This window comes from Aethalodelphis obliquidens, unplaced genomic scaffold (assembly GCF_003676395.1).
Source record: "Aethalodelphis obliquidens isolate GAN/ISIS:26980383/991018 unplaced genomic scaffold, ASM367639v1 scaffold86, whole genome shotgun sequence".
Taxonomy (NCBI): Eukaryota; Metazoa; Chordata; class Mammalia; order Artiodactyla; family Delphinidae; genus Aethalodelphis; species Aethalodelphis obliquidens.
Window position 1 is genome coordinate 2194347 of NW_020838030.1, and position 24098 is coordinate 2218444.

Below are 24098 nucleotides of genomic sequence, written 5' to 3' on the forward strand. Positions count from 1 at the left end.
GTGGAGTCCTGACCACCCACCACCTCTTCTCCTGGGGTTACAGGGCGGGGGTGGGGCGGTGCAGGGAGTGGCCTTCCTCCACCCCCACCCCACCCCGTTCCCCACACCCCCAGCTAAGGGCCCTGGCCTCCAGGGTATGATCCTGCAGATCTCAGGGAGCCTGCCCAGCCTCAGCGGCATGGAGATGGCCTGTGACTATGGAAACGACATCCACACTGTGGCTCGGGTTCCGGGCCCTGCCTTTGGCCACCAGATCGCCTACTGCAACCTCCTGCCGAGGAACCGGTTCCCGCCCTTCCCACCCAACCAAGGTAAGCACTTCACTGCCTGGGCTGTGGGGACAGCCAGATGGGGGCTCTCAGGTGGTGGAATCTCAGGCATGGGGGTCCTGATATCACAGCCTCTGATGTCGGTGGAGACCCCCAGCTCCATTGTTCTTCTCTCCCTGGATCCCCTGCTCTGTTCCAGACCACGTAACCGTCGAGATGGCGGTGAGGGTCAACGGGCAGAACATCGTCAGGGCCAGTTTCACCATCTACGACTGCGGCCGTGTTGGGCAGGTGTATCCCCACACAGCGTGAGTGGCGCGGGGCCTGCTTCCAGGTGGCGGGAGGAGGTTCTGCTCCTGGGGAAGCCCGGGGAAGAGACATGATGGTGTCCCAGAGGCAGACAGGACTCTTGGTTGTTCACTCGCCGGCATGTTTGTGCAACAAACTGGCATCTTTGCCCGGCAAAGATGGCACAGTGCCCGGCGTCTGTGAGCACCCAGGCTGGTAGAGGCCGAGAGAAGTGCTATGATTACACTTAACTTAGTGTCATAAAGGCCCTGCTTACCTATTTCCTCCTTGCATACCTCTTGCAGCAGGAAGCTCACTACCTAACAGAGTGCCCAGCCCCTCTCGGCAGCTCTGATGTTGAGAAAGACCTTCCCCTGTGCTGGGATCTGCATCCCTGGGTCCCGGTTCCTGAGCACCGGGGCTGGGAGCCGGGTAGCTGAGGGCCCCCCTTGTCTTCCAGCTGCACCAGCTGCCTGTCGGCACAGTGGCCCTGTTTCTGGTGCGCCCAGCAGCACTCCTGTGTTTCCAACCAGTCTCGGTGTGAGGCCTCACCGAATCCCACGGTAAGCCAGGCCCAAGGCGTGCCCTCTGCCTCCAGTGGTCCGTTTTTTCCCATTTAGTATGTTGAGAACATTTCCGTATCGTTAAATTTTCTTCCTTCGCTCCAGATTTAACAGCTGTGCCAGGCTCATCACATCACAGTGCATTTAACCAACCCCCTCTTGTTGGACATGCTGATCCTTCCTGTTTCTTTTTCGCATTCTGATACGTCCAGGGCACTGTGCACGGCCTTGATTATTCCCTGGAGACCAGTTGTTCAAAGTGGCATTTTGGGGTGAAAGCCTGGCCGTGTTTTTCACTTTTAGCTCAGCTGACCCCCAGGAAAGCCCGAGCCAGTTTACGCCTCCAGCTGTAGGAGGAGGCCCCCTTCTGCACTTTGTGCTACTTTTCAATTTTACCTTCAACATTTCCAGCAACCCTAGAGAGTACCAGTCCCCAGAGCAACTGAAGCCCCAGCCTCTTGGCTCTGGGCTCAGGGAACCTCGTCAGGAATCCCCAAAGCCTTGTCTGCCCATGGCAGGTGCCAACGAGTAATGCTGAGGAGGGACTTCATGGCCCGAGCCTGGAATCCTGTGGTCTCAGCCCCTCCTGCCTGAGCGTCAGAACTGCTTTGAGGAGGAGGTGTACCGCAGCAGCAATGCTTAACTCAAAGCAGTGATGCAGTAAAGTGGGGTTTCCAGTGCTGGGAGAGAGGCCCGGTAGAGGCTGTGTGGCGAAATCCCAGGGGAGGCTCCGAGCCTCTGCAGTGGGCGCTGGGACTCCAGTCTAGGCCAGCCAGGACTCCTGCTCTCGTTTGGGGCCAACATCTCCTTCCGGCCCCAGCCCTGGCCTGTGTATACAGTAGGGACTTGATGAATGTCATTGTGAAGCATTCATGCCGGCAGCCTGCCTCCTGTGCTCTGCCCTAGGATACTGGGGCGAGGAGGACTCAGCCTCAACACTCTTCATTTATTGAGCACCTGTTGTATGCCTGGGTGTGTCCTAGGCACTGGGAAAGCACCAGGTTAGACACGGTTCTGCCCTCCCCGTTGTGAACCCAGAGCCTAAGGTGTGAGTTGTAGCTGTGTGATCCCAGGCAAGCTGCCAGACCTCTCTGTGCCTATTTCCCCATCTGTAAAATGGAGCCTATTTCAAAAGCTGGGTCGGGCATCTGGAATTACACCTGTCTGTAAGGTACCAACTTCATACTTGACACACAGTAGGTGGCCACTCTGCTGGATGAGACAGGGAGGATTTCTCTGGGAGGGGAACCTTCTGCCAGGTCCTAACAGATGCATAGGCGCTCACCAGCCTGGAGGTGTATCCATGGCAGTGCCCCCATGAACCACTCTCTCCCAGGTCTGCGGCTCTGCAGGTCAGGGTAGAGGGGGGTGCAGAGAGGGCCTGTCTTAGAGGATTATGGCAATCCAGTGGGAAAAGAGGCAGCTCCCACGCTGGGCCTGCAGGAGCTTCTGAACCGATGCTTAATTTGGCGTTTAGTTAAGTGCCAGTTAGCCGTGGAGGCGCCATGCCTCTGATTGGGCGGCAGGCAGCGGGGTCTGCATATCCCCCTGGACCCCTCAGGAGCTGGGAGCAGGCGGTAGGGCTTGGGCCAAGCCAGAGAGGTGTCTCTGGGAAGGCAGGTGCTAGGGGCTGAGTCTTCTCTCACTTCCTGTTCCCTCGTGGGCCCCAGAGGAAGGAAACCGGGGAGTGCAGGATGCCAGGAGGAGGGCTCCAGCTTTTCCGCGGAGGGGGGGAGAATAAGGAAGGCACTGCATCCTCCACTTTCAGTTGTCCAGGGCGGGCGTGGCCACCCCAAGGCGGTGTGACTTTTGGCCTTAGAAGCAAGGAGGGTTTGGGCAGATGGAAGGGCAGGGTCTCTTGGTGGGGAGCCTGGGTAGACGCCTCCATGAAGGTGGTTAGGAGCCGGTGGAGAGGGTAGTTTGGTGGGAATGTGGGGGAAGTTTACAGGGGCTGGGAGTGGTGCAGAAGGGCAGGGAAGGAACAGGTCAGGTGGGTTCAGGGTCCCAGGGCCACCCAGTGCTCCGCTGGATTGGGACCCGAGCTCTCAACTCTTGAACGTAGAAAGACCTTGGGGGAGTCTGTGGACTCCAGTGGAGACAGGTGAGGCCCCCTGTGAACTGGCACACACTGGGCTCACATCTGGGCTTTCTGCGGCTCCTGGCATTGCCGCCCTGGCATCTGTTCCCCCAACTCCTGGTCTCCCGCCTTCTTGGCTCTGCGCAGAGTTCGTTCGGTCAGTCGGCCATGGTTTCCTGAGCCTGCAGCTACACTCTGGCAAAGGGGAGAAGCTGCTTAGCATCTTTCAGAGGCATTGACGACTCTGCTTGGGGTGGGACCAGGAGGCCCCAGTCCTTTGCGAGCAGGGAAGCCCTAGCTCAAACTGGCGTCAGCCCCAACAGAATCGTGTGGCTTGTGTGAGTACAGAGTCCGAGGGGCGGCGTCCCCTTCAGGCACAGCTGGGTCTGGGGGCTCCAACACTGTCAGCAGGGCCTCCCCACCCCTCTGAGTGGCCTCCACTCTGAGGCAGGCCCTCCCCTCTTGGCAGCAAGATGGCCTCAGCAGCCCCGGGCAGGCTTCTGATCCCCCAGCAGCCCCAGGAGACTTTCTCATTGATTCTGCGGAAGTTCCAGGGGAACTGGGTCACGTTCACTCCCCATACCAATTGCTGAGTCCAGGACGGGCCTGGGTACCCGCCCATCCCTGGGGCTAGGGAGTAGGGTCAGCCCTCCCGAACCACAGGCCTGGGGGTTGGGGAGATTCCCCTATGGCCAAGGCAGACTTGGAGGCCATGGTCGGGGGCTGGAGGCTGGCAGCAGATGTACCAGCTGTCCCCAAGGAGGATTAGCCAACCCTGGGGGAGGTGCTGAAAGAGGGCAAAAATGCGCCCGCACTCAGCCTTGCTCCCGCTCTGTACAATGGGTACAAGCATCCAGGTGGCCGTGGCTCATAAGGGTCAAGGGGGGTAGGGGCCCTCAGGGATGATCCCACGTCACTTCCTCTTGCGGAAGCTCCCCCTTCCCCAGCCCTCACCCCTCCAGCCCCCGCTGTTGGCCACCTACCCTCAGGTGGGGTGCAGCTGGGAGGACAGAGCTGCAGGGCCCCCAGCCAGCTGTGAAGCAGGCTGGCAGCGGCTGTGAGACCCGATTAGAAACATGTGGCTTCCATTCCCGGAAACTCCGGGGGGGTTACACATGGATGGCACAGGACAGCAGCTCAGAGAGGGACAGACTTGTGGGTCACACAGCGAGTGGACACCAGCTGCTACCTCCCAGCCCCACCGTGTGGTCCGCTGAGGCCCCACCTGGGCCCAGCCATGTTGCCTCTTTGGCCAAGGCCCCTGTGGTCGGCTCCCAGGGAAACTCACTGGCCTGGGCGAGGTTTCTGGCCTGGAGGTCAGCAACCATCCTGGACAACTAGAGCCCGCTGTGCTTGGGCAAACCACTTGGTTTTTCTGTGCCTCAATATCCTAGTCTGTAAAATGGGTGTCATGGTGGTACCTACCTCGTAGGGCTGTTGGGAGAAGGATTTGTTGAATTAATACTGTGCAAAGTGCTCAGAAGTATCCCGGTGCACAGGGAGGGCTGTGTCAGCTGGCCGCTACTGCTGTCACTATGACCATGGTCAATGATAGTAAATACGGCATTGGCATCCCTCGAGCTCTGGTTTTTATGCTGGGCCCCTGAGGGTCCCCTGAAGGAGCTCCCTGTCTAATTAACAATAAGGAGTAAAGACCCCTGATCCCTGGCCCTCAGTTTCAGGACTCAGTCTCTGGCCCGAGAGTCAGACAGATGGGAATTCAAAGAGCAACTCTGCCCTCTGCCCTCAGGTAGCGCCCCTCCTCTCTGAACCTCAGGTTCATACCTCCCTCCCCCCTCCCTAACTTCCTTCCTTTTATGAAGTCGCCTCCGTGGCTCCGCGGAATGCGGATGTCCAGGCCCTCCGCAGGACTTGCCGGGCGCTGGCACCTCCACCCAGAGGCCTGACTCGCCCGGGCAATGGGGAAGGGTCTGGAGCCTGGCGGCACCAGGGCGCTCACAGCCTGTTTCCCGTGGGCTGTTCAGAAGTCTGGGCTTTCTCTTTTCTGAATCATTTATCATGAGTTAATCTGGAAACCAGAACTCCAGAGCTAGGTGGAGTCTCAGAAAGTGGTAGAGCCCCTCATTTTACAGCTGGGAAAGGTGAGGCCCAGAGACGGGGAGGTTTCCTCTGAGAGGCACGCGGTGGAGCGGCCATGGGGACCCAGTTCCACTGGGCAGGGTACTGCATCTCTCTGTGCCTCAGTTTCCTCGTCGGCGAAATGGGGCCAATGCCTTCTCCTGCTCGTAGGCCTTGCCGTGAGGGTCAAGTGAGATGGTATGTGGGAGGCAGTGGGCACGCGGCCCTCGGTGCGTGCGGCTGCTACGTTTTGTTAGTAGTGTTTCCTCACTTCCCCAGGCTGCCTGGTGTCTCCCCGGGGAGACGGGGCTGCGCAGGTTGGCTGGGGTGGCCGTGAACCCCGTCTTTTCCGAAATGCCCCATTGCCAGCCCCACCTCCTTGGGTTTTGACTGCAGAGCCCTCAGGACTGCCCGCAGATCCTGCCCTCAGCCCTGGCTCCCATGCCCACGGGCAGCTCCCAGAGCATCCCGGTGCATCTGGCCAACGCCGCCTTCTTCCAGGTAAGTGAAGGCTGGGTGGGGGTGGGGCGGAGGGCTGGGAGAGTGCCGTCCCCGGTGGGGGGACTCTGCTCTGGGCCCACCACCCATGCTTTGGTTTCCTTCCTCTGAGTTTCCAGGCTATGTTTGAGAAAGCCCCGCTCTGGTTGCACGGAGCTGGGGAAACAGGAAAGTGGGCGGGGAGGGCCAGGCCACGGGGACAGCAGGCCGCCCCCAGTGCCCGCAGGAAAGCCTGGCCATGACCCCCAGACCCTTCTACCCTCTAAAGCTCCCCTGATCCAGGCCCAGCGCCCGCCCAGTGCCGCAGCCCATGGGTGACGCTGTCCATACCGTCCCCGCCCTGCCCTAGACCCCAGGCTGAGTTGTGACCCTGGACACCTCCCCAGTTCGTGGCTGACATGTCTTCCCTGGAGAATGGCCAGAGAACCCCTTTGCCGCCCGACTCCCCATTGTCCAGGTGGGGAAAATGAGGCCTAGGAAGGGGATGCAGGTGCCTCCAGGTCACACAACGTAGGGCTGCACTTACATGCCAGCCCTGGACTCCTTGTTCAGTGCTCTTCCCTACAGCCAGTCTTCCCCTCCCCCTGCCCATCTGGGCTGGGGGAAGGGACACAGCCCCTTTCTGGGTCCCTCCTGGAGGAGCGTCCTGGGTGGGAAGTGTTGATGAGTCCTGGAAGCATGCCAGCCACCCCCTCCCCAGCTTCTGCGGACTTGCCATCTGTCGCTTCTATGGGGGAGCCGAGGCCCGTGACGCCTGTCACACGTGGGGGCCACACACCAGGCATCTGGGATGCGTCAGGCAGCCTCGTGGCAGGGGCTGCAGCTCCGTGAGGGGCAGGGCGGCCCTGCCCTGGGCCCTCAAGCTCTTCCCTGCCATGGTTGGGAAGAGCCTCCAGGGGCAGCAAGGGGCCTGGACCCATGTGGAGGGCTGTGCCGCTCCCCTGCGGCCCTGAGCCCAGGGACTCGGACGACAGACCCACCTCCCAGCTCAGCGTGGCAGGGACATGTGAGCTCTCAGCCCTGTCAACAGCCACTTTCCTGTGTTAGTTTCAGAACGAAGCGGGGAGGGGGCAGGGCAGGGGAGTTGCCGACCTGCTATCTCCTCAGGGTGTCACATCTGCCAGCGACAGGGACATAAACAGGAAGTCCTGCCACGCGGCTGGCCTGACACACTCAAAACCCAGATTTGTTCATTCAGCAAATATTTACTGATGCTGCTCCCGGAGGCCTGTGCTGGGCTGAGGGCAAGACGGGATTGGGGAATTGGCCCTGTTTAGTCTTTCAGCAAGCACTTATTGAGCACCTCTTGCATACTGATAACTGCCAGCATATATTAGGCACCCACAGTGTGCAACCCACTAAAGGTAACATGATCTCCAGTTTTCCTAGAATCCTGCAGAGTAGAGCAGCCTCTTTCTGTTGCAGAGTTTAGAAACCCGAGACCCAGAGAGGAGGAGCCACTTGCACAGGGTCACACATCTAGGAGGTAGCAGAGGTGGGATTCGAACCTGGGGGGGCCTGTGTAAGGTAGAAGCTGAGCTATTTCAGCTGCCATCTGCTGCCCTTGGAGGTGCCAGGGGGGCTGAAACCCAGCCTCAACCCTCCCCAATGGGTGGGGGGACAGGTGTAGACAGCCTGCACAGGGGATAAGGGTGGTCCTTGGCCTACAGGGTCGGGGACAGGCTTTAGGAGCTTAATGGAGCCCCTGGCGCACACCCAAGTGTTCATTGCTGAATGGATGGATGATCAAGTGAGGGGTGCCCCTGTGATTTGAGGGGGGAGTCTGGGAAGGCTTTGGAACATGGGACATTTGAGCTGCATTTTGAAGGTTGTGTTGAGTTGTGTTGCTGGGTGGAAGAATGGGCTTGGGCAAAGGCTGAGGGCAGGACAGCCTGTGTGCTCTGTCGACATGCGTCCTGTGGCTGGTCCCAGGCCTTGTGGGGCAGAGGCGGGGGGGGGGGGGTGTTGACATTAAAGGACAGGTGGAGTCTCACTGGGATGAACCTTGTATGTCGGTCATGCTGAAGAGTCAGGGCTTTACCCACGGAGTGAAAGGCCCCGGGTTTAGGCCATTGGGAGATGTTGGTGAGACTTTTAGTGGCATGGAGAGAGCACAAGGCCAAGGTTCCAGGTGTTTATGTACCCCCTGCCTCCATCAAACATTGGACATGGAGGCCTGGAAGGACATCCTGGAGGAGGTGCAGCCCAGGCAAAGGCCTGATAGTAGGACCACGCCCACTCTTCAGGACAGCAGTGTCAGATGTCCTGATGGAGGTACAGGGCAGTGGGTGCTGACCTGAGTCTCCGCAACCCCCCTCTCACACAGGGTGCAGCGCTTGAATGTAGCTTTGGTCGAGAAGAGATCTTTGAGGCTGTGTGGGTGAATGAATCAGCTGTACGCTGCAACCAAGTGGTGGTGAGTGGTGTAGCTTTAATGGCGGGGGGCGGGGGCAGAGGGGAAGGGGAGGCCTGCGCAAGTCCAGATCCTACACTCCTTCCTTTCTACCTCCTCTTTTTGGACCCCCTGCCCCCAGTAGCCCTGCCCTCATCTGTCTCCCTGACACCCCTCCCCCAACAAAGACCCAGACACCACTCACACGGCTCATGGTTTTTCCTGTCTTTCTGCAGCTGCACACAACCCAGAAGAGCCAGGTGTTTCCACTCAGCCTCCAACTAAAGGGGCGGCCTGCCCGATTCCTGGACAGCCCTGACCACATGACAGGTGGGAGCGCCTTACACGGCCTCAGGGGACTCGGCCTCGTGTGGTGGGTGGGACGCAGCCTTGGGGGACTCATTCCCGCTCCGGTGTTCCCTAACCCACACGCTGCCTCAGATCCCAGCCCTGCTTTTCTGTGCCTGGTCAGTTACTCAGCACTTGATTATCGAGCAGCTCCTCTGGGCAGGCACCACACCCTCGGGGCATCTCCAGGCCAGTGGCTGTGCAGCCCCAGGTACTTCCTTACCTTTCCCTTTCTGAGCCTCTTTGTCCTCATATGAAGCAAGGGCAGAGGCCCTTTCACAGAGGGTGTGGTGAGGATTTGCTGAGATGGTGCACACAAAGCCTTGCAAGGGTGTCTGGGACATACTCTGTGCCCCCATAGGGTGGTTGGTGTCCTTGCTCTTATTATATGAACTGAATCAACTCTCTAAGGGCCTGTCTGTTCATGGGGAGTCTCAGACATCTCTGTGGACATGGGCACCCCCCACATCCATACTATGAAGGTCCCAGACAGAAGCCCCAGAACCAGCCTGCACATCCTGAGGCCCTGGAGAACTGGCCCTGCACTCCTCCTTGTGCCAGTCTGAGGGTCTGGTCTGAGGCTCACAGAACCCGCATTGCTCAGTGGTTCCTTAGCATCCTGGAGCTCCGTGGGGGCTCAGGAGACCCACTCGGGCCTGGGTATGAATCCAGCTCTGCTACTCACAGGCTGTGTGACCTTGGGCAAGTCACTCTACCTCTCTGAGCCTCATCTCTTACCTGTCAAATGGAGCTAATAAACAGCTCCCACTGGATAGATTCACAGTGAGGATGAGTGTTAATGGGGCTGTGGCTGCACTGTGCTTAGCACAGCCCCCGGGGGGTTTGGAGAAGACTAAGAATTTCATGGGGTCCTGATCCTAAGAACCAGGACCCTGCTGACCTGTGCTGTCTCCGTGTCTCCCGCAGTGGAGGTCTATAACTGCGCCATGGGCAGCCCTGACTGTTCCCAGTGCCTGGGCCGGGAGGACCTGGGCCACCTGTGTGTGTGGAGTGACGGCTGCCGCCTGCGGGGGACCCTGCAGCCCCTGCCTGACACCTGTCCCGCCCCCGAGATCCGAGCGGTAAGCACCCCGCCCCCACCTCCCCCCTCGGAAGCCCGTTGCACCCACATGCCTGAATGTGCACACGTACAGCGCCCCACGTGGGCTCAGGGACCCGCAGCACACGTGCTTGCACACACCCAGGCCCTTGCGCACTGTATTACCCGCTGAGCACCTGCTGGGTGCCAGGCCCTGCCCGGTGCTAGAGACACAGCAGGGAAACGAGTACCTGCCTTCTCAGAGCTAATGTTTTAGTTGGGGTTAGGGGACAGCAATAAGAAAGGAAATAATTTACATAGAGAAGGTGGTAAGTGCTACGGCAGGGCAGGGCGGGGGCATTGGGAGTCTGCTGGGGCTGATGGTCTCTGAAGTTTATAGCGAGGTCAGGGAAACCTTGCTGATAAGGTGAAAATGGGGGCTGCCAGTAACTCCGAAGCCTCAGTTTTAATTAAGAAAAAAATCTCCGGGAAGGAGTCGGTTTAGCTTAGCCTGGGTCAGGTGCCCATTCCAGGCCCAGTCAGCTCTGGTTGGGATGTAGGGTCATGTGGTCAGACATGGCCACTGGGAGTGGACCTCGGTGTCCCCAGGAGACACCCCTCAAATAGCAGTGACTCTGTCCCTATGCACTGGTGTCCCCAGACCCAAGCCGGCTCAGTATCACAACGGGCAGCCCCAGTGACCTGCCAAGTGGCTGGCGGTGCCAGCACTCTCAGAGCCTCCCCCGAGTGATGAGTCTGCCTGGTCCTGCCTCCCCGGGAGCCTGCCGCCATCCCAGCCTCTGAACCCCATTCACCCCTTTCTCCGGTCGCCTGGCAGATTGAGCCCCTGAGTGGCCCCTTGGATGGCGGGACCCTGCTGACCATCCGCGGCAGGAACCTGGGCCGGCGGCTCAGCGACGTGGTCCGTGGAGTGTGGATTGGCAGCGTGGCCTGTGAGCCGCTGGCCGGCAGATACACGGTGTCAGAGGAGTGAGTAGAGGGCAGTCCCTTGGGCCATTCTGAGTGACCTGCAGGCCCCACCCGCGCCCCGGAAGTGCCAACTGCATCTCTGCCCTCCCATCTCCCTTTTCTTCTCCCCCCTCCCCCCTCCGCCATCCCACTCTCCTTGGCACCCTTCTGCTCCCCAGAAGTCACTCACGCCTGGGTCTCCCGGCCATTTCCACCGTGCGTCCTGCCCTTTCCTGCTGGGGACACCACTCAGGCGCCTGCTCCCCTGGGAAGCCCTCCCGTGTTCCCCTAGACCAGCCCTACCTCCACGGAAGCCTTGCTCCGATGAAAAACATTGCTGTTAGGAAAATGTGGGAGCCACTGGTGGCGCAGAGGTCTGGGCCTGCAGCGGTGGAGCCTGGCCCGGAGGGCAGGGAATGAGCTGGGTTTCCTTTCCGAAGGCTGTAAGTCATGCTTGCAGATAAGGCCATCAGTCTACCAGCCCAGCAAATGTTCTCATGGTTGGAGAACTTTCAAATATCCCCAAAGACCATCTTATCCAATCCCCTCGTCTTATAGCTGCAGAACTGTCGTAAACTCAGGTCGGGGGTGGTCCCGGGGAAGAGCTTGGCACCAGGGTGACTCCTGGGGGACTCAGTGGCTGTTTTCCAGCGGATGGGGAATTGTCTCAGTATCTTGACATGGGTAATGCCATTGGGTGTCCTGGCCAAATAACAGCGCCAGGTGTGAGTGGGAGGGTGGGTGGCTGAGTGCAAGGATGGGGCGCTCACACACCCTGGGGGTGGAGCAGGGGCCATTGCTTGAGGGAGAAACCAGATGGCACCTGCCTGGGCCCCCAGGATCCGCTGGCTGCTCCTTGACCAGAGTTGCCTTCCCCAGGATCGTGTGTGCCACGGGGCCAGCCCCGGGGGCGTTCTCAGACGTGGTGACGGTGAACGCCTCCAAGGAGGGCAGGTCACGGGAGCGCTTCTCCTACGTGGTAAGGGAGGCTGCAGCCTATCCCCTGCCCACCCTGCCAGGCTCGCCCCGGGCTGGCCTGAGGCCTGACCGCCTGCCTTCCTCCCCACAGCTGCCCCTGGTTCACTCCCTGGAGCCTGCCGTGGGCCCCAAGGCAGGGGGCACCAGGATCACCATCCACGGCAGCGACCTCCATGTGGGCTCCGAGCTCCAGGTCCTGGTGAATGACACGGAGCCCTGCATGGAGCTGGTGTAAGCCCGTAGGCCGGGGGGCTGGGGGGCTGGGGGTAATGTCCTCGCACCAGCCATCACCAGGGACTTCACTGGCTGTGTCCCCTTGGCCAAGCCCCTTCCTCTTTCTGAGCCTCAATTTTCTCAGCCGGTAAGAACAGTACCAGTGACTTGTGGGAAGTGCTGTGCCCAGCATACAGTAGGTACTTCATAAGTGACCTTAACCTGCAGTGAAAATGGTGATGATTGTACACACTCTGAGAGCTGCCGCTGGCCCAGGGGTATGGCTAGTGGCAGGGTTGTGGTCCAGAAGCTCTTGGTGAAATACTTGTCTTTATTATGCACTTAATGTGTACCAGGTGCCATTGATAGGCATTGCTGTGGGTACCAAGATGAGCCCAAAAGTCTCAGCCCTCAGGGTACAGCAGACACTCTCACAGGAGCTAGGAACATCCAGGAGGGTCAGGATTGGGAGAAGTCAGAGCTCTCAGGGCTGTGGGCGCAGGGCCCTCACCGGGGCGAGAGCCAGGGGAGGGTTTCTGGGAAGCTTCTTGGAGGAGGTGGGATGGGGCAGGTCAGAGAAGAGAAGGCAGGGCATCCAAGGTGGGGCAGACAGCGCAAGCAAAGGTGTGGCAGTGGGAATGTGGAAACAAGATTTCTGTATGAGGTGGGGGCCAGGTGAGCAGGCCTGGACCCCAGGCCACGTGCCCCAGGTGATGGGGTGTTGGTCGCTGGGGAGTGACGGAGGCGGGTTCCTGCTGAAGAGGCCCGCGTCCTCCGCAGGCGCACAGACACCAGCATCACCTGCACGGTGCCTGGGGGCGCCCTGCCGGCCCCCGTGCCCGTGTGTGTGCGCTTCGAGCACCGGGGCTGCGTGCGCGGCAACCTCACCTTCTGGTACAAGCAGAACCCGGTCATCACGGCCATCAGTCCCCGCCGCAGCCACGTCAGGTGAGACCAGGACGTGACCCCAGGCCAGGGCACTCCCTGGGGCTGCACCTGGGCTCACGGGGCTTGCTGTCCCCCCACAGTGGCGGCAGGACCATCACGGTGGCCGGCGAGCGTTTCCACATGGTGCAGAAGGTGTCCATGGCCGTGCACCACATCGGCCGGGAGCCCACGGTGAGGGCGGGGCCCCGGCGGGCAGGGCTGGTTGTGGCCCCGGCTGACCAGGCGTCCCTCCACCACATCTCCTCATCTCTGCCTCTCCTGTCTCTTTGCCTCTCTCCCCCTCTTTTCCCACATCTGATTATCCCTTCCGTCCCCCACCTTGGCCCCGGCCCCCCCCAAAACCAGCTCTGCAAGGTTCTTAACTCCACCCTCATCACCTGCCCATCGCCCGGGGCCCTGAGCAACGCGTCAGCCCCTGTGGACTTCTTCCTCAACGGCCGGGCCTACGCAGATGAGGCAGCCGTGGACGAGGAGCTCCTGGACCCCGAGGAGGCCCAGCGGGGCAGCAGGTTCCGCCTGGACTACCTCCCTGACCCACAGTTCTCCACGGCGAAGAGGGAGAAGTGGATCAAGCACCACCCCGGGGAGCCCCTCACCCTGGTCATCCACGTGAGTGCCAGTGGGTGCCAGGTGGGGGGCGTGAGCAGGCCGGGCTTAGCCACAGGCCTTACGAGCAGCCCTTCTGCTCCCGCAGAAGGAGCAGGACGGCCTGGGCCTCGAGAGCCACGAGTACCGGGTCAAGATTGGCCAGGTGGCCTGTGACATCCAGATCGTCTCCGAGAGAGTCATCCACTGCTCGGTCAACGAGTCCCTGGGCACAGCCAAGGGGCAGCTGCCCATCACAGTGAGTGGACGGGGCACTAGAGACAGAGGTGGGCTTGGCCCCCAGTCTTGTCCCAAGTGCCCGAGCATCTGCCCCCTGTCCGGCACGTCTCAGCTGAGCGTTGTCGTGCTCAGAAGCTTAGACAACCATGGCAAAGAGGAGCTTTACCTCCCCACTTGGCGGATGAGGAAACTGAGACCCAGAAACTTAGTGATCTGTTCAGGGTTGGTGATCGGCCCCAGCTGGCTCTCAGAGGCCATGACGAGTTGTCCCCGTTCCACTTGTTGCTCTACCCAGAGTCTGGGCCTCCAGTTGCCATGCCGAGTCATGGAGGGAGGGAAGCAGGAGTGGAGAGAGGGCCTAGAACGTGGGATCTCTTCTGCACTGTACCTGCTTGCATGCCTCCTGAGATGGGGTGCTCACTCCCTCCCGGGTGGCACATGCCACCCAGGATGGCTCCGACTGCAAAAGCTCCCTTTCACCTGTACCCCAGTCCCAGTTCTGCCCTTTGAGTCCTAAGAACTCACCTGCTCCCCTGGTCGTTGGGCAGCCCCACAGATACTTCAGGACATGGCCAGGCTCTATGAACTGCCCGGCCACTGGCTCTTCTGCTGCTCCTCCCAGGCTGTAATAATAATCACAGTTGCCTGTATTTATTGAGTCTCCCTTCTGTGCCAGGCTCGGGACTAAGGGCTTGACAAGCATCATCTCATTTAGCCCTCATAGCATCCCCAGGAGATGGGTGGGGCTCTCTCTGTCTTATAGTTGTGGCATCTGAGGCTCAGAGAGGTTAGGTGCCTTGCTCAAGAACGCACAGCTAGCAAGGAGAAGAGCCAGGGCGTAAGTCCAGGGAAGATACAATCCCCTCCCCCCACCTCTGTGCAGATCCAGGTAGGGAACTTCAACCAGACCATCGCCACACTGCAGCTGGGGGGCAGTGAGACCGCCATCATCGTGTCCATCGTCATCTGTAGTGTCCTGCTGCTGCTCTCCGTAGTTGGTAAGGAGCCCCACCCTCGTGTCGTTTTGGGGGGCAGACCTACCCCACTTTGCCTCAGCCCCTCTGAAGACCAGTGGGTAGGAGAGAAGGCATAGTGGGCCGGGGCAGACTGAACAAAGGTGTGAAGGTAGGAATGGGTGAGGCGCTCAGAGGGTGGTGAGGAGTGTGCCCCGGCCACAGCACAAAGGGTGGAGGACAATAGCTGTTGAGAAGTATGCTGGGCCCAGGCGATGGGCCCTGAGTGCCATGCAGAGGGATTCGGATCCTGTTCTCCAGTCAGTAGGGCCTGCTGAAGGTACTTATAAGAGGGCTGTTCAGGAAGATTAACCTTCCTCTTAGGTAGGCTATACCACTACTAAAATAATGGTTATGAAAGTAATGTATTCAATGTAGCATGGAAATTGAAGCCCTCATACACTGCTGGTGGGAATTTAAATGGTGCCATTGCCATGGCAAACTCTCTGGCAGTTCCTCGACGTGTTAAATAAAGTTACCATGTGACCCAGCAGTCCCCGTCCTGGGTATCTGCCCGAGAGAAATGAAAACATATGTCCACACAAGCACCTGTGCATGAATGTTCATAGCAGCATTATTCATCACCAAAAGTGGCAACAGCCCAGATGTCCATCAGCTGATGAATGGATAAAGCAAGTATGGTTTATCCATACCATGGGATAGTATTAAGCCATAAAGGAATATATATATTTGATACATCTCATTGTATGATATATATATATATAGATATATTGTATCTCAGAAAGGCGTTATAAGTACTGCTTTGTAATTTTTTAGAAGTTCTGACACATGGTCCAGCATGGATGCCCCTTGAGGATGTCATGATGAGTGAAAGATGCCAGACATTAAAGATCACATAGTTTGATTCCGTTTATATGAAATGTCCAGAATAGGCAAATCGATAAAGACAGAAAGCAAATTAGTGGTTGCCAGGGGCAGGGGGAGAGTGGATGGGGACTGACTACTTGTGGTTGTGGGTCTTCAAGGGGCAGGGAAAGTGTGCTAAAATTAGATAGTGGTGATGGTTACACAACCCTGTGAATATACTAAAAGCCATTCAATTGTATGCTTTACATGGATAGACTATATGGCATGTGCATTGTATCTCAATAAAACTGTTTTTAAAAAAGTAATATATTCAATGTAGAAAATTTAGGGAAAACTGGGATAGAATATATAATATATAAAAATATTATACATATTTTTTGGCTGCGTTGGGTCTTCGCTGCTGTGCACGGGCTTTCTCTAGTTGCGGTGAGTGGGGCCTACTCTTCGTTGTGGTGCACGGGCTTCTCATTGCGGTGGCTTCTCTTGTTTCGGAGCACGGGCTCTAGGCACGCAGGCTTCAGTAGTTGTGGCATGCAGGGTCAGTAGTTGTGGCTTGTGGGCTCTAGAGCTCAGGCTCAGTAGTTATGGCGCACGGGCTTAGTAGCTCCGCGGCATGTGGGATCTTTCCCGACCAGAGCACGAACCCGTGTCACCTGCATTGGTAGGTGGATTCTTAAGCACCGCGCCACCAGGGAAGTCCCATGTATATTTTATGCATCTCGTTATATGAGATATATAGAGAGATGTGTTACATCCCAGAAAGGGGTTATAATATAATACTGCTTTGTAATCTTTTAAAAGTTTCTTAATTCACAAATAATACCTCGTCGTTGTAGAAAGAACTGAAAATGCTAAATAGCAGAAGAAGAACAGAAATCACCCATAATTCTCTCATCTAGAGAAATCCACTGTTTACCACTATTTTATTTTTTTCACTCCAGTAATTTTTTAAAATTAATTTTTATTTTATATTATAGTTGATTTACATTGTTGTGTTAGTTTCAAGTGTACAGCAAAGTGATTTAGTTATACATAAACATATATCCATTCTTTTTCAGATTCTTTTCCCATCTAGGTTATTAGAGTGTTGAGTGCAGTACCGTGTGCTATACAATAGGTCCTTGTTGGTTATCTGTTTTATATAGTCGTGTGTGTATGTTAATCCCAAACTCCTAATTTATCCCTCCTCCCACCTTCCCCCTTTGGTAACTGTAAGTTTGTTTTCAAAGCCTGTGAGTCTGTTTGTTTTGTAAATAAGTTCATTTGTATCATTTTTTTTTAGATTCCACATATAAGTGATATCGTGATATTTATCTTTCTCTGTCTGATGTCCTTCACTTAGTATGATCATCTCTAGGTCCATCCATGTTGTTGCAGGTGGCATTATTTCATTATTTTTTATGGCTGAGTAATATTCCATGGCATATATGTACCACATTTTCTTTATCCATTCCTCTGTTGATGGACATTTTGGTTGCTCCCATGTCTTGGCTATTGTAAATAATGCTGCAATGAACATTGGGGTGCATGTATCTTTTTGAATCATGGTTTTCTCTGGATATATGCCTGGGAGTGGGATTGATGGGTTATATGGTAATTCTGTTTTTAGTTTTTTAAGGAACTTCCGTACTGTTCTCCTTAGTGGCTGTATCAATTTACATTCCCACCAACAGTGCAAGAGGGTTCCCTTTTCTCCACACCCTCTCCAGCATTTATTGTTTGTAGACTTTTTGATGATGGCCATTCTGATCAGTGTGAGGTGATACCTCATTGTAGTTCTGATTTGCACTTATCTAATAATTAGCAGTGTTGAGCATCTTTTCATGTGCTTTTGGCCATGTGTTTATCTTCCCTAAAGAAATGTCTGTTTAGATTTTCCACCCATTTTTTGATTGGGTTGTTTGTTTTTTGATATTGAGCTACATGAGCTGTTTGTATATTTTATAGATTAATCCCTTGTCGGTCACTTCATTTGCAAATATTTTCTCCCATTCTGTGGGTTGTGTTTCTGTTTTGTTTATGGTCTTTTGGGTTTTTGTTTTTGCTGTGCAAAAGCTTTTAAGTTTAATTAGGTCCCGTTTGTTTTTATTTTCATTACTCTAGGAGGTGGATCACAAAAGATAATGCTGTGATTTATGTCAGAGTGTTCTGCCTATGTTTTCCTTTAAGAGTTTTATAGTTTCCAGCCTAACATTAGATCTGTAATCCATTTTGAGTTTATTTTTGTGTATGGTGTTACAGAATGTTCTAGTTTTTCTTTTACATATAGTTCTCCAGTTTTTCCAGTACCACTTATTGAAGAGACCGTCTTTTCTCCACTGTATAGTCTTGCGTCCTTTGTCATAGATTGATCATAGGTGTGTGGGTTTATCTCTGGGCTTTTTATCTGGTTCCATTTATCTGTATTTCTGTTTTTGTGCCAGTACCATACTGTTTTGATTACTGTAGCTTTGTAGTATAGTCTGAAGTCAGGGAGCCTGATTCCTCCAGCTCCATCTTTGTTTCTCAGGATTGTTTTAGCTATTCAGGGGTCTTTTGTGTTTCCATACAAATCATAAAATTTTTTGTTCTAGTTCTGTGAAAAATGCCATCAGTAATTTAATAGGGATTGCATTGACTCTGTAGATTGCCTTGGGTAGTATAGTTATTTTCACAATATTGATTCTTCCAGTCCCAGAACATGGTATATTTTCCATCTGTTTGTGTTATCTTCAATTTCCTTTATCAGCATCTGATAGGTTTCAGGGTATAGGTCTTTCGCCTCCTTAGGTAGGTTTATTCCTAGGTATTTTATTCTTTTCTATGCAGTGGTGAGTGGGCTTGTTTCCTTGATTTCTCTTTCGGATCTTTCATTGTTATTCTATAGGAATGCAAGAGATCTGCGTATTAATTTTGTATCCTGCTACTTTACCAAATTCATTGATTAGCTCTAGTAGTTTTCTGGCAGTATCTTTAGAATTTTCTATGTATAGTATCATGCCCTTTGCAAACAGTGACAGTTTTACTACTTCTTTTCCAATTTGGATTCGTTTTATTTCCCTTTCTTCTCTGATTGCTGCAGCTAGGACTTCCAAAACTATGTTGAATAATAGTGGCGAGAGTGGACTTCCTCGTCTTGTTTCTGATCTTAGAGGAAATGCTTTCGGTTTTTCACCATTGAGAATGATGTTTGCTGTGGGTTTGTCATATATGGCCTTTATTATGTTGAGGTGGGTTCCCTCTGTGCCCACTTTCTGGAGAGTTTTTATCATAAATGGGTGTTGAATTTTGTCAGAAGCTTTTTCTGCGTCTATTGAGATGATCATATGGTTTTTATTTCTCCATTTGTTAATATGGTGTATCACACTGATTTTTTTTGCAGATATTGAAAAATCCTTGCATCATTGGGATAAATCCCACTTGAGCATGGTGTATGATCCTTTTAATGTGTTGTTGGATTCGGTTTGTAGTATTTTGTTGAGGATTTTTGCGTCTATGTTCATCAGTGATACTGGCCTGTATTTTTCTTTTTTTGTAGTATCTTTGTCTGGTTTTGTTATCAGGGTGATGGTGGCCTCATAGAATGAGTTTGAGAGTGTTCTTTCCTCTGCAGCTTTTTGGAATAGTTTCAGAAGGGTAGGTGTTTATCACTATTTTAAACAAACACACATTTCTTATTATAAGAATGGGACATGGAGCCTTATCTTCCTGGCCATTTCCCAAGCCCTTGGCCCTGTAGTTTTCAACCCACTGGGGAGGAGAGGACCATGAGCTGAGGCGCCTACCCCAAGGAGCTGGAGCTGAGGGGTGCAGGCAGGACCTCTCCCTTCAGGCCCAGGCCCTGCACAGGGCAGGTACCGACAAATGCTCTCCGAAGGGCTTTCATTGGCCTGACCCGCCTCTCTGCTGCCCACAGCCCTGTTTGTCTTCTGCACCAAGAGCCGCCGCGCTGAGCGCTACTGGCAGAAGACACTGCTGCAGATGGAGGAGATGGAATCCCAGATCCGAGAGGAAATCCGTAAAGGTAGCGGGTGGCGACCATGCGGGACCTTGGGCCTCGGCTTCACCATCTGATCCACTCACAGCCACTGCCTGTTTACCAGGCTTTGCTGAGCTGCAGACGGACATGACGGATCTCACCAAGGAGCTGAACCGCAGCCAGGGCATCCCCTTCCTGGAGTACAAGCACTTTGTGACCCGCACCTTCTTCCCTAAGGTCAGTTCGGGCCCCTGCCGGCTACTTCAGGAGCTCCTCGACCCCTCCCTGGGCCCTGAGAACCTAGAGGGCACTTCTGTGCTGATGGGAGAACTTGACAAGTGCAGCCTGGGCCCCTTGAGCAGTACGAAACCTGCACGCCTGCCTGTGGCAGCCTGGGCCCCTGCCCTGGCCTGCCGAGGGAGAGGGCCCAGTTTCCCCCACTTGCCTTCTCTGCCCACTGATGTTTTAATTGTCCATACAGAAGCTGGCGGCCAGGCCCACTTTTCTCGTGGGGGTGCTGGGCATGCCTCCCCTCTCAGGGGGTGAGTAGAGGCACCAGTTCACTGCCAGCCCCTCTCCTTTCTGAGCCCCTTCCCAGGGAGGCTTCGCTGGGTCTCCACATCTCCTCCTTCTGTCCACTGGACTCTGTCCCAACCCTTCCATGCCTCCTTGTGCTGCTCCAGGGGCCGCTGCCTTGTCCCCACCTTCCCTGGCCTGTCAGGAGTGTTTATGCCAGTGGCCAGCAGCCTCCGCTGGCCCTGTCCACACTGTTCTCCATGCAGCAGCCACAGAGAGCCCATATTGTGGTCCCTGCAGGCATTTCTGCCTGTTTCCCTCATTCTGCACGGAGCTGCTGTGGCTTCCCCTTCAGCCTCGTGCACTCGAGCTTTGCCACACCTGGGCTCATGCTGCTTCTGCTCCTTTTCCTTCAGGAAGCCCCCGAGGACTCCCCTCCCCTCTCCTCTGGAGTCCTATGGCACCTGGGTGTGGCCCACTGCCTCTTCTTCCTTTGTAAAGTGGGCTTTGGCGTTTGTCGAGTGGCCCCTGCATGCGTCAGGGGAAGGTGCAGCCCTGCCGAGATGCTGGGGGTCTGCGGCCCTGCTGAAGGGCTGGGGGTCTGCCTCCACAGTGCTCCTCCCTCTATGAAGAGCGTTACGTCCTGCCCTCCCAGACCCTCAATTCCCCGGGCAGCTCCCTGGTGCAGGAGACCCATCCACTGCTGGGAGAGTGGAAGGTGAGTAGCCCTCCACCCGTACACACACACACACATTGGGCTGCCTCAGGGCAACCCCATCTCTCTCTGGGCCCCACTTTCCAGCTCATCTGACCCATTGATCCTAATCATGGGAAGTTGGGAGGAACCTGCCATTGTATGGTAGTGAGCCCTCCATCACAGGAGGTATTCAAGGGGCCATTCAGGGTGTTCTACGTGCTGACCCCCAGGCTAGGTAGAGATGGGAGAGGATTGGGTCCCCCTGGACATCCCACTCCCCCTGCTGCTTAGAGAATGGAAGGTGAGAGGGTCCCCCCCCACCTCACACAGGGATACTGGGTTGCCTTCAGGCACCCTTGCCTTAGCTTCACTTTTCAATTCAACTGAGCCACTGTTCCCATTCACAGGGAGGTAGGAGGCGTCTACCACTAAAGGTAATGAGCTCCCCCTCCCAGGAAGCACTTGAGGAGCCATTCAGGGCATCCTAAGTGCTGACTCCTAGGCCAGGCAGAGACACTGGACCTCTGTGGACACCCCCTCACTGAATGCTTCTGCAGATCCCCGAGAGCTGCCGGCCCAACATGGAAGAGGGCATCAGCCTGTTCTCCTCGCTGCTCAACAACAAGCACTTCCTCATCGTCTTCGTCCACGCACTGGAGCAACAGAAGGACTTCGCGGTGCGGGACAGGTCAGGCTGCGAGGCTCTGGGGGAGGCCAGGGGCCTGCTGGAGGCCACCCAGCCGGTCCTGGGTCTGCCTGGCTGAATCCAAGGCTGGGCCAGTTTCCAAATCACCATGTCCTTGGGGCAGCTGGCATCTCCCCAGCGTCAGACCCTGGGTGCTGGGGCGTTGGAGGTCCTGAGACCCCCTCCCCATTCTTCCCCTTCCTGGTCTGCTTGCCAGGACAGGGCTCGTGGGCATGGCGGTTGCTGTGCATGGTAGGGAAGGTAGCCCTTTCTCCAGCGAGATTTTAGTCACACTCACCCGTCCATCCAGCGACAAGGTAGCAGCAGAACCCCCACTGCGTGGTCCTCGGAGCCCAGGGCCTTGCGGTGCGGGTGGTGCTGACGCCCCCAGCCCATGCCCACGCACAGGTGCAGCCTGGCCTCCCTGATGACCATTGCGCTCCACGGCAAGCTCGAGTACTATACGGGCATCATGAAGGAGCTGCTGGTGGACCTCATCGACGCCTCGGCCGCCAAGAACCCCAAGCTCATGCTGAGGCGCACGGAGTCCGTGGTCGAGAAGATGCTCACCAACTGGATGTCCATCTGCATGTACAGCTGCCTGAGGGTGAGGGTGCCGGGCAGCTGTGCCGCCGCCTGGACCTGATTTCATTTTATTCTCATGCCAACTCTGCCGAAGGGATTATCATGTTCTTTGTGCAGATGTGCAATGGGGGGCTCAGAGGGCACAGGGACAGCCCCATAGGATCCATTATACAGATGGGGAAACTGAGGCTCAGAGAAGGCCTGACTTCCTGCAAGGGCTCAGAGCCAGCCCAGGACGGAACAGAGGCTCTGTCAGTGGCATTGTTTCAGAAGATTGTTTTCTCAGTCCTCATATGCCCCCTGATGTGCCTTTGAGTCCAGCTCTGCCACTTCCCTGCTGGGTGACCCTGAGCAGGTTGCTTGCCCTTTCTGAGTCTCGGCGTCTCAGCAATGAGAATGACACCCCATACCTGGAAGGGTTGCTGGCAGGATGAAATGAATGTGGCCACCCACATTAGGCGATGTTCGAGCTTGGAGTCCACAGAGACACCTCTGGGTGGGGGGTGGGAGGCAGCGGCACCAGGATCAAAAGGAGGGTATGAGCAGGCAGCCACGGAGGTATTGGCAGAAGCGGGTAGCGAAGGCATTCCAGGTTGGGGCCGGACTCTGGAGTGTGGGCTGGAGGCCAGGGGCTGGGCCAGGCAGTCTGGCCTCAGCCTCTGACAGGCGCGCACCTTCCGCAGGAGACGGTGGGGGAGCCGTTCTTCCTGCTCCTGTGCGCCATCAAGCAGCAGATCAACAAGGGCTCCATCGACGCCATCACAGGCAAGGCCCGCTACACGCTCAACGAGGAGTGGCTGCTGCGGGAGAACATCGAGGCCAAGCCCCGGGTGAGCCAGGCGGGCGGGCAGGGAGGGGTCCCGCACCCCCGGAGAGTCCCGGCTCCACTGCTGCCCGCCCCCCCCACTCCCCACAGGCTGTCTCCCCTCCAGGGCCCGGTGGTCGCCCACTGACCCTCCCCCTCTCTCCTGCAGAATCTGAACGTGTCCTTCCAGGGCTGCGGTATGGACTCGCTGAGCGTGCGGGCCATGGACACAGACACGCTGACGCAGGTGAAGGAGAAGATCCTGGAAGCCTTCTGCAAGAACGTGCCCTACTCCCAGTGGCCGCGTGCCGAGGACGTCGACCTAGGTGGGCAGGGTAGGGCAGGGGCGGCAGGCGTGGGGCTGCTTCAGCAGCGCAGGCTCCTGCCTTGGGCGCACACACTCCCGCCGCTCATTAGATGTGCGCTAGCTGTGGCTCTGGGGACGTGCAGACAGATCAGCTGCTGGGAGCTCTGTGTGGGGCGGGGAGGGGAGACAGGGCCTGCGGTGGGAGGCCGATGCAGGCTGCTGCCCCAGCAGCTCTGAGATCCCAGTGATAGCCCCGAGGATGAGGCCTTTCCAGAGCTCCTGCTCTGCGCCCGGCACCCTCTCCCCTCCCCGTCTCCCAGATGGACGAGTAGAGGCTCAGAGACAGGTGTGGGTGCCCCCGGTTCTCTCCCCGTGTGGCCCGCTGGGAGCCTGCCTCCCCGTGGCCCCTGCTCCCAGCCCTGATGCCCTTCCCCCTGCCCGCAGAGTGGTTCGCCTCGAGCACGCAGAGCTACATCCTGCGGGACCTGGACGACACCTCGGTGGTCGAGGACGGCCGCAAGAAGCTCAACACGCTGGCCCACTACAAGGTGGGCCCCGGCTCCACCCACCTCCCACCACTCCCAACCTCCCTGACCTCCGACCTCTGACCTCGGCCTCTCTCCCCCTCAGATCCCTGAAGGTGCCTCCCTGGCCATGAGCCTCACAGACAAGAAGGACAACACCCTGGGCCGAGGTAGTGCTGGTGGACGTGGGGAGGGCCCCTTCTGAGCGGCCCCAGTGGGGAAGCTGAGGCTTGGAGGGACGGGGCTGGGCCGGGCTGAGGCTCCCTGCTGGGGGCGGGGCCGGGCCCCCCTGCCGCAGGGCTGCTTGGCAGGGCCTGTGGCCAGGCCTCTCAGCGCTGGATTCCTGCAGGCAGCAGAGAGAGGCCCCAGGAGGGTGGGATGTGATTCCAAGAGGCCATGTGGGCTTTGGCCTGTGTCCCCGCCTCAAACATCCCATTCATACCTTCAGATGCCCCAGGCCTGGGGTCCTAGGCTCCTCTGGGTCTTGGGGTTCCCTCCTGAGGCAAGGAGCAGGCTCTCGGGTCTCTCCCAGTGAGGTCTGGGCTGGGGGGTGAGGGCCGCCGCCTTGCCCTACTCGAGGGGCCGTGACCGTCTCCCTGCTGCTGCCGTCACCTGGTGGATGTTTCCGTCTGTCAACGCCTCTGTCTTTCTCTCTCTACCTCATTCTCTGCGTGTGTCTCTGGATCTCGCTCTC

The 24098-nt window shown here is 56.6% G+C and overlaps 1 protein-coding gene across 2 annotated transcripts in view; it reads left to right on the plus strand.

The window, feature by feature from the left end:
- Positions 1-24098, plus strand: part of PLXND1 (plexin D1) — a 51853-nt gene that overhangs the window by 22457 nt on the left and 5298 nt on the right. The window contains exons 6-29 of one of the 2 annotated variants that reach the window (XM_027093931.1): positions 134-311; positions 469-577; positions 1018-1120; positions 5673-5777; positions 8101-8190; positions 8403-8496; positions 9442-9596; positions 10392-10543; positions 11402-11501; positions 11592-11731; positions 12494-12661; positions 12742-12832; positions 13007-13270; positions 13356-13505; positions 14370-14484; positions 19223-19330; positions 19410-19522; positions 20415-20519; positions 21056-21186; positions 21592-21790; positions 22452-22598; positions 22743-22899; positions 23325-23428; positions 23511-23574. In XM_027093931.1, coding sequence (XP_026949732.1) covers positions 134-311; positions 469-577; positions 1018-1120; positions 5673-5777; positions 8101-8190; positions 8403-8496; positions 9442-9596; positions 10392-10543; positions 11402-11501; positions 11592-11731; positions 12494-12661; positions 12742-12832; positions 13007-13270; positions 13356-13505; positions 14370-14484; positions 19223-19330; positions 19410-19522; positions 20415-20519; positions 21056-21186; positions 21592-21790; positions 22452-22598; positions 22743-22899; positions 23325-23428; positions 23511-23574 — 3142 coding nt within the window. The remainder of the gene's footprint in view (positions 1-133; positions 312-468; positions 578-1017; positions 1121-5672; positions 5778-8100; positions 8191-8402; positions 8497-9441; positions 9597-10391; positions 10544-11401; positions 11502-11591; positions 11732-12493; positions 12662-12741; positions 12833-13006; positions 13271-13355; positions 13506-14369; positions 14485-19222; positions 19331-19409; positions 19523-20414; positions 20520-21055; positions 21187-21591; positions 21791-22451; positions 22599-22742; positions 22900-23324; positions 23429-23510; positions 23575-24098) is intronic. The other variant, XM_027093932.1, reaches the window with a different exon arrangement.